General features: G+C 32.9%; 2 protein-coding genes and 1 pseudogene across 2 annotated transcripts; 1 reads left to right on the plus strand and 2 right to left on the minus strand.

Moving 5' to 3' along the window:
- Window positions 1-2,980: 2,980 nt before the first annotated feature.
- On the plus strand, window positions 2,981-3,412 carry LOC144568657 (putative B3 domain-containing protein At3g49610). Its single transcript, XM_078319030.1, has one exon. It carries the CDS (start codon window positions 2,981-2,983, stop codon window positions 3,410-3,412), a length of 432 nt encoding a protein of 143 aa, XP_078175156.1.
- Window positions 3,413-3,956: 544 nt separating this feature from the next.
- On the minus strand, window positions 3,957-4,525 carry LOC144568716 (egg cell-secreted protein 1.4 pseudogene; annotated as a pseudogene).
- A 2,005-nt stretch (window positions 4,526-6,530) lies between these two features.
- Window positions 6,531-7,316, minus strand: LOC144568659 (CASP-like protein 1E1). The gene is made up of 2 exons (XM_078319031.1): window positions 7,081-7,316; window positions 6,531-6,867 (listed from the first exon to the last, which is right to left on the minus strand). Exons 1-2 carry the CDS (start codon window positions 7,314-7,316, stop codon window positions 6,531-6,533), a joined length of 573 nt encoding a protein of 190 aa, XP_078175157.1.
- Window positions 7,317-9,637: the final 2,321 nt, after the last annotated feature.

The following is a 9,637-nucleotide window of genomic DNA, read 5'->3' on the forward strand; positions in this document are numbered from 1 at the left end:
ATTTTACGTACGGATTAATTATCCAAACATAGTATAATCGCAATTTATGTTTGATATATATTATCCAAAAACAATTTTTTTTGTTAAACTAACTGGCCACAGTATTTAATATACAAATAAAGTATATTGGATCTTTTCCAGAGAATGCCTAGCTTTGACCAACTTTAATAAAGTATATTGGATCGGAGGAAGATCAGAAGTCCTAAAACACGACAAAACCCGAGTTTTTTTAAAAATACCCAAATTTGTAAATATTTTATTAAAAATAACTACACTTTTGACGAATTTTTAAAAATACCCGGCCTATGAATTTTTTTCACGCTCGGAAATTTTTAATCAGAGCAGTGAAAAAATTTCACATTCCGGAATTAAAATTCCAATACATGGAATAATTTCGGATAATTTTTTAGAGTCAATATCTCACGATCTGTTTTGATATTTTGTATGAAACTTCACAGTCGTGTTCTATGTTGTCAAGACTGCATGTCGGTCAATTTTTACGATTTTTGGAGATGTTTTGCTATGTTAACCAGAGATGCAAAGTTGGGCTCAATGCACTCCTCTAGCAATTCGGGTAATTTTTGATAGTCGATGTCTCATGATCTATTTTAAAATTTTGTATGAAACTTCACAATCGTGTTCTATAATGTCAAGGCTGCATGTCGGTCAATTTTTGGAGATGTTTTGCTATATTAACCAGAAGTGCAAAATTGGACTCAGAATGAAATTGTGAGCTATCAACACATGTAAATAAAGTTCATACAAACCTCAAACTTAATAATTCAAACTAATCTAAATTTCAAACAAACTGAACAACATACTATTTCTTACAATGAGCCTTAAACGTACATGGGACAAAATCATCGTCCAAGATTAACGAATTCGGGTCAGTAACAATAGACAACGTGCTAGCCTTAGTCTTAGCTTTAGACGTCTCTGCATCAATCCTTTTTTTTTTCTCAATCCACAGTCGTAGGGGTTTTCTACAAAATCATCATCATATATGTCATTCCGGTTAACATAGCAAAACATTTCATTCTGGTTTTCTCAACCTTTGTTTGGAATTTAGATTAGTTCGAATTATTAACTTTAAGGTTTGTATAAACTTTATTTGCATGTGTTGACAGTTCACAGTTTAATTCTGAGTCCAACTTTGCATTTTTGGTTAATATAGCAAAACATCTCCAAAAATTATGAAAATTGATCGACATGCAGTCTTGACATCATAGAACACGACTATGAAGTTTCATACAAAATCTCAAAACAGATCGTGAGATATTAGCTCTAAAAAATTACCCGAATTGCTAATGGAGTGCATTTTGAGCCCAACTTTGCACCTCTGGTTAACATAACAAAACATCTCCACAAATTGTGAAAATTGACTGACATACAGTCTTAACATCATAGAACACGACTGTGAAGTTTCATACAAAATCTCGAAACAGATCGTGAGACATCGGCTCTAAAAAATTGCCTGAACTACTAAAGGAGTGCATTCTGAGCCCAAAATTGTATATCTGTTTAACATAGCAAAACATATCCAAAAATCATGACAATTGACCGACATACAGCCTTGATATCATAGAACACGACTGTGAAGTTTCATACAAAATCTCAAAATAGATTGTGAGATATTGACTCTCAAAAATTGCCCGAAATTATTCCACGGGTTGGAATTTTAATTCCGGAGTGTGAAATTTTTCCACGGCCCCGGATTAAAAATTCCGGAGCGTGAAAAAATTTCATGGACTGGGTATTTTTAAAAATCAGTCAAAAATGTGGTTATTTTTAATAAAATATTTATAAATTTGGTTATTTTTAATAAAATATTTATAAATTTGGTTATTTTTAAAAAACTCGGCGACAAATCAAACACATGAATAAAATATTCGGTCAATAAATTCAATACTACGGATTACAAAATTTAAAAATTAAATAAGGCTCGCGTCGTGAGAGCGTGGGTGTTATATTTATCAAATCCAACAATTACATTGCTTGTGCTGGTGTACTTCTTTTTTACCGTTTTAAAGTAATCGTGGAACAAAATAGTACATTTGTTCTTATTTAATTTGTAAATTTTATTAACAAATTTTAGCAAAAAAATCATAGTTTATAAAGACCTAAAATTTTAGCATAGCTTTTATTTGTTGTGTTCTCGATCAAGGTTGGAGTCAGAAAATTGAAATTAAAGAGTTGTTAATTTAGTACAATATCACATTCATAAGAAAGCCGAAAAGTATTGGTATTTTCAAATTTTACAAAATTAATACATAAAATTACAAATTTTGAATTTATAGAAAGACTTACAATTTTTTCGTCACTTCCCTTCGTATTTAAAAAAAATATATATATATATATATATATATAGAGGAGGGATCAAGTTGCAACAATTTTTGAGTTACAACAAGTTATAACAAGTATTTTTTACATTTTCAAAGTTCAAATCGTCGATCCAAACCGTTAGATGTGATCTCTACAATAAAATGTGATTGGAGACCAAATTTTACATTTTTTGAAATTTTTTTTACTATTTATTAAGATGGGTACAAAAACTAGTCAAATTCAGACCATTGAATTTTGTACCCATCTTAATAAATAGTAAAAAATTTCAAAAAATGTAAAATTTGGTCACCAAGCACATTTTATTGTAGAGATCATATCTAACGGTTTAGATCGATGATATTGACTTTGAAAATGTAGAAAATGCTTGTCGTAAATTGTTGTAACTCAAAAATTGTTATAACTTGATCCCTCCTTATATATATGCGCACAGATCCTTTCAATAAACATCGCCATCGCCTATAGTTCACTCATGAAATTGGAACTGAAAGCAAAGTCATGAGTTAAAAGTCTCTTAGACTGTTAGTTCTTCAGGATAGAAGTCACCATCGCCTTATTGAAATCAGATGTTTATATAAACTCCCTCATTTGAAGGAGAAAATCAATCTGTTGCTCATTATCTTTCCTGCCAAATTTACAAATGCCAGGCGTACCAACATGGATTCAATCCCTGGTACATGAGTCCGACGGTCATGGTATCCAATTCATTATGACCAAAAGAATTACCAACTCTGATTGGAACCCACATCAAAACCGACTTCTCATACCAAAACAATCTGTTAATGAGATCCAACTGATGCTCTCTCAGGAGGAAAAGACTCTGGCAAATCTTAACCCGAATGTGACAGTAAACCGTGGAGGTCTTGGCATTAGGGTTTTTACGCGAAACAAGTTCAGGGTTGAGGAACTGAAACTCCAAAGGTGGAATGGTACTGGCTCAAGTGTGATAAACGGTAGAGGAATGAACACGTTTCGAGCGTGGAGTGATCTGAATGTGGCGGATATAATAGAGATGTGGGGATTTAGGGATGGAAGAGATGGCAAGTTGTGCTTTGCTATTGGCAAGGTGTGATATTTTCTGAACCTTGTTGTTGAATACATAGTTGTTATATATTGTGTGCCTGATGTATTTTCTATTAAGTTTGAGGATGGCAAATTGATGCACTATTAAAATGGTCGAATAATTGGGATGGAAATGGCAAGAAAGTTAATGTACAGTATTTACTATTTATAAGTCAGTGTGTTTAAATATTGATTGTGTTATGATGAAACAAGACATAAGCTGTAGTATATGGGTCGCTCAATTTCTCCAAAATATGTTCTAGCGTTGCTTGTTAATTATGGGCTGAAATTGAAACCTGTTAAAAAAAATAAGGCTTAAAAGCCTTTATTTTCTTCCTCTTTCTAGTTGGGCTTTGGTTAGTTGATCTCGAGCGAACCCAATTGAAGCTAGTTAAAACTTAAAACAAACTAGAAATTAACATATAATATTTTATTTCATTAAGAGCTCTCGGTGGTTACATCAAAATCATAATTAACTAAAACACAATCTAAAAACTTCGCACGTGCAAAAGCTACATCTGTATAATTAACACTAAACCACCAGCATCTTTGAACTCTCTTTTAAGCCGCCACCTCCGGAGCCAATGCAGGGCTCTGAGTAGGTGGGGCCCTGGCCACTGGCGCCCCAGGCCCGACCTCAGCATCGCAATATCCCCTCAAAATATCAGCTTCTTCGGCAGTGAACCCGACAGTGGACAGCATGGACGGCCAGCAGTGGAAGGTGATTGTGCGTATGGCATGGCAGCAATCAATGGTGAGGTACGATTCGCCATTAAGGAAGAAGAGCACGATCTCGCTGGTACAGGATTTCAGCTCGGTGAGTGCATTCCAGCAGTCAACGAGACTGCCACCGCTACTCAGTTGGAGGCGTGATTGGAGAGAGGCGTACTTTGTGATGTTAGGGTTTATTTTGAGATGGCCATTTCTTGCGGCGGTGGTTGTGGAGGATAAAATGGTGATGGCGAGGAGAAGAGAGACTATGAGCTTTGAAATATGATGCATTGTTATGAGGTAATTGTTGTAAGAAAGATGGAGTTGTTGATGTGTAGTGCATTTGAGGTATGAACTGAGAGTATTTATAGGAGAAAAGATACAGAGCGGAAGGAAGGGAAAGAGACGATGGTTTCAGATGTTTTGGAATTTAGAAAGGTTAAAGCATTTCAGTTACTGCGGAATAAGATCGTGATTATTAATTAATTAATTAGGCACTAAGTCGCTGTGTTCATGTTGTTGGTGCTTGAATGCGTCGTTTCTCTTAAATTCTTTGTTTCCTTTCAAGTCCCGTGCATTTTTATTTTAGTAACTGTTGTTGTTTTTGTAGTTTTCAAGTCCCAACCCATGCATGGTTCTGATTGTAAATAGATTGTGACTTTAATTATGAGCTACATTTAGATTAGAAATATTATGTGTACCGCTTATTGTTTAATAGGTCTCTGTAAAATGGTCAAATAATTGGGATGGAAATGGCAAGAAAGTTAATTTACAGTATTTACTATGTATAAATCAGTGTGTTTAAATACTGATGATGTTATGATAAAATTCAAAACAAAGAACCAAGTACCAATGAATTCGCATCCCCCAGACACCGGATCGGTATTAGACGATTTTCCTCACTTTACGGATTGAGATTAAATCCCAGCTGCTTTGAATTTGTGCTAGCACAGGAGCAGTATTATTTGACTTTGAGATTTGTGCCAAATATAAAAGAACGGTCTGGATCAACTAATTGTAAAAGATTCCCTTTTGGGGTAATAGAGAGGATGTGAATTCTCTAGATATCTGAGGTGCAATAAGTAAATCTGAAGCATTTTTTAAACTTGGTGCAAATCATAAAACAACTCCCCTACAGTTTCTACCAGTGTTGTAAATAACGGTATGTGCTCGTCGGACGGACAGGGTACATACTGCTAAGCAATTAAACGAGAATAATCGAAAATAATCGGCCAATTAGTCGGGAATAATTTGCCGATTAATTGACTTGAACAACCATTTTTTACAACACTGGTTTTTACAAACACCGGTTTGAGTTTAGCCCGGCTGAAATTAATCTCAACCATCCATTTCTATAAATTACATGTCAGGTACCGGGGATACGGACTCAGTACCAATTGGGACTTGAGAGAAGATCATCAGTGTTGCTATTTAATGTTGACTGATTGATTAAAAAATAATTAATATATATATATTTTTTTTTATATGAAGATTTTGTTTCTTTTACAGCTCAATATTTATACAGAAGTTTGCTTTTAACTTATTTGAAGTTCTTATACAAAACACAAGTTTGCTTCTTATTTGTAGTTCTTATACAGAAGGGTTTTTTTTGGGAAGCTGTAGAGAGAGGAACCGAATCTCCTCCACCCCTGGGGGCAGGAAATTTCTGCCCCCAGAGTCACTATTGGTGGGTCCAAGTTGGGCCCCCAGTTCAAAAATTTTAATGTTAACAGTGACTCTCGTCCCATCTGGCAGTGACTGTAGGGGTAGGAAATTCCTGCACCGGGGGCAGGTGATATCATTCGGTAGAGAGAACGTTATGGAGAGAGACAACTGGTAACAAATTATGGTAGGCCTGTATCAGGAAATAGATTGCGGAGATTTTTTTTTCCAAGGTGTTACAGGAAATGTAAAAAAAAACAGAGAGAGAGAAACGGGAGAGAGGAGAAAGGAAGAGTATATGTTAGAATATTGGGTGATCGAAATAGTTCACATTCTAAAAAAAATGTCAATTTGTTTCAAATTCAATTTAGCGGTGCCAATTATAATCTGCTTGTGTAAATGCATAATATTTTGATCTAGCATTTGGGCATGTACCAGTACGATTCATACCAGTTTTTATGGCAATGTTTTCAGACAAGGAAAGAAACTGATTGAGAAAGCAATAATGTTTGCTCAAAATTAGAAATTAAGCACACAATCATGCCTGTTGCTTATGTGTAATTAATACATCATATGAATCCACACAAATTCATCAAAAAAAAAAAAAAAAAAATCCACACAAGGATTTGGCAAATTCCACAAATTAAAACACACTGTAAATTCAATAATTTGAGAAAATTCCAAAACTAAGAAAAAAGAAACTGTAAATTCAACAATTTGACAAAATACAAATTTTGAAGGGGCACGGACATCAGCTAGCTTTTCTTGTTTGCAAAGATCACCAAAGCAAGAACTATGAGTCCTAGATAGATGCCTGATGCCAACATCGATATTGCAATAGAGGCTTTAACATGCGAACAAAATGTGTTATAGTATGAGCATAAGCTTAGTTCAAGTAAATGGTCGACATCGTCAAGTTGTCTGCTAATTGCACTAGCAGCTCCATTGGCAGTCAGGAGCATGGAGACAGCAACTATATCAACAATTGCAATTGATACTGTTATAATTAAGGGTTTTGGTTTCACGATAATCGATATCAGCAATGAAGCTATTGAGTAGATTAATACGATGATATTCGCTGCAAGAAAGTACCTACATGAAACAAAAATTAATTTTCCTATAAATTAATTCAATAAAATTCAAATATCTTTGAATCAGCCTTTTTGCACATTGAACTGTAAGAATCAGAGAAATGATCTTAATTAGTTCAATAACAAACAATTAATAATTAGAGTTCTCATAAGTAATAATGAGTGAGCTCAATTTTTGGTTGTTTTATTCTTGGAATAGTAATTAAATCCTTACTTGAAAGCAGAGAAGCGGGAAAACTTTGCTGTATATTTGACCAAATCCTCGTCGACCTTAGTTTGATTGGCTGTACCGATGATCACAGTTGCGAGGAATGTGGTCAAAATGGCCGCACCGCGCGCTATGTACGCAATTATCACCTCTAACGATATTGGCTGTGTCGCTTGCTCTCCTTTTTGTTGCATGAATGGCGGTGGTGCAGAGGTAACTGGTGGCTGCTGGTTATATTCCATTATCTTTCTTTTCTCTGTTTTTCTAAATTCAAATTTGTTTGAAGGTGATAGAATGAGAATCTTGTAGGGGGGAGATATATATATAGATGCTGAAAGAATAAAAAATGAGGAGGGTTCAAATGGCTCCATTTTTTGTCTCCATCATGCCTCTATTTTTTAAAACTTTAATAATTCAAAATTTAAAACTTAAAAATCAAAATAAAATCGTTGGATATGATCTACATCATTTTATCTATGCACATGTAAAAAATTATGACATTTCAATTTTATTTTGATTGTCATCAAGAGCTTATAAAAAATGCACTAATTTGGATGATTTCTAGACGTTGATTTTTGAACTTATTGATTCACATAAAAACAAAATTGAAATGTGATAATTTTTATGAGCACACAGAGAAAGTAACATAGATCACATCTAACGGTTTTATTTTGACTTTTAAGTTTAAAATCTTGAGTTATTAAAGTTTTAAAAAATGGAGGCATGATGGAGGCACAAAAAATGGAGGCATTTGAACCCTCCTCATAAAAAATTAAGTAAAAATTAAAATATGAATTATGAATTATTAGGTGCCATAATAAATACTTTGATTTGGCCAAAGTCAGAGGTGGTTTGATGAGGAAAAACAAATATATACACGAGAATGTTAACCAGCTATAAATCAAAATTTTCATGTCCTCTTCTTTTCCTCTGTTTCATGGCTGGAAATCATTTGTAAAATAATCAAAGTAAACTATATCAAAACAGTTTTTTTTTTTGTTGGTGCAAGGCCCTAGGGTGAAAACGGATATCAGATATGGAACAGATAATGGTAAAATTATATTTGTATCTATTTTTATTTTTCAGATACAGATTAGATATTAGACGGATATGAATTGGATATTTATTAAAATATATATAAATATTATAAAATAATACTAAAATTCATAATATTTATCTAATAATAATGGTGAATAAGATTTTTTTTCATAATATATAATAAGGAGGGATCCACTTACACCCTTTTTTGGTGACATCAAATTACGTACACTCAACATTTTTAAAGTTTTCAAAGTTAAAACAGTTAATCCAAACCATTCAACATGATGGATATTAAAATGTGCTTGCAGATCAAATTTTATATTTTTTTAATATTTTACTATTTATTAAGTATTTTACAAAATCTTTATTTTCAGACCATTAAATTTTTGTACTCATCTTAATAAATAGTAAAAAAATTCAAAAAAATGTAAAATTTGATATGCAGGTCCATTTTAATATATCCATCATGTTGAATGATTTGAATTGACTGTTTTTACTTTGATATATATCTACTATTCATATATAGATAATTAAAACTTAAAATCATATCCCTATATGTATCAGTATCCATATTCAGATACAAATATTTGTATATAGTTTTTTTTTTTTTAATACGAATCGGATATTATCCACTCCGTTTTCACCCGTATAAGGTCCATCTTTCAAGTACATTCGTGCAAGTCATAAGCTAATAAATAGTCCCATCAAAACTTATAAAATAAAAAACAATGGGAGGTTGTCATATATATAGTATTAATTATATTACTGGAGGAGAATCAGCCTTAGGCGAGTAGCAAATAGAATGCTCTCTATGTAGAAGGTTACAGGTTCGAAATCTGGAATGGATAATTTTTTGTGAATATTAGTTAGTTGGGTTCCAACTTTTACTCAATCTGGTTTATGCTTTCTTTTACTCAATTTTTTATGCTCTCTTTTATTGCAAACTGGTTTTTATTATTGTAAATTTATATACTGATTTTTTTTTTTAATAGAGAAGTATATATACTACTGATTTGTTCAATTACTACACACTAACTCGTACTATGTTTGAAATGATTGACTTGTGGAATTAATTTTTTTAGAAATAACATAATAATATGACAGATTCCTTTCAGAGTGAGTCTATGGTACTATGCATATCACGGGTTGTTATCGTGCTACGGCTTTATATTCGAGTTTTCAAATTCTAATTGTCGATCCGAATCGTTCATCTTGTTCTCCATATTAATATGTGTTTGGAGACCAAATTTTACATTTTGTGAAATTTGTTTACTATTTTTTTAGATATTTAGAAAATCACTTGATCTGAAAATTCTGGACCATCCAAAAACAGTGATTTTCAATAAATCTAAAAAAATAGTAAAAAAATTTCAAAAAATGTAAATTTTGGTCTCCAAACACATATTAATATGGAGAACAAGATGAACGGTTCGGATCGACCGTTAGGATTTGAAAACTCGAATATAGAACCGTAGCACGGTGCCAAATCGTAATATGCATATTACCATAGACTCACTCTTCC

The sequence above is a fragment of the Carex rostrata genome, chromosome 17 (genome assembly GCF_964058835.1).
Source record: "Carex rostrata chromosome 17, lpCarRost1.2, whole genome shotgun sequence".
Classification (NCBI taxonomy): domain Eukaryota; kingdom Viridiplantae; phylum Streptophyta; class Magnoliopsida; order Poales; family Cyperaceae; genus Carex; species Carex rostrata.

Coding starts and splice junctions, on each gene's coding strand:
- LOC144568659 (XM_078319031.1), bottom strand. CDS start 7,316: ATGGAATATAACCAGCAGCCACCAGTTACCTCTGCACCACCGCCATTC. Junction 6,868..7,080: donor TCCCGCTTCTCTGCTTTCAA/GTAAGGATTTAA, acceptor TGTTTCATGTAG/GTACTTTCTTGCAGCGAATA.
- LOC144568657 (XM_078319030.1), top strand. CDS start 2,981: ATGCCAGGCGTACCAACATGGATTCAATCCCTGGTACATGAGTCCGAC.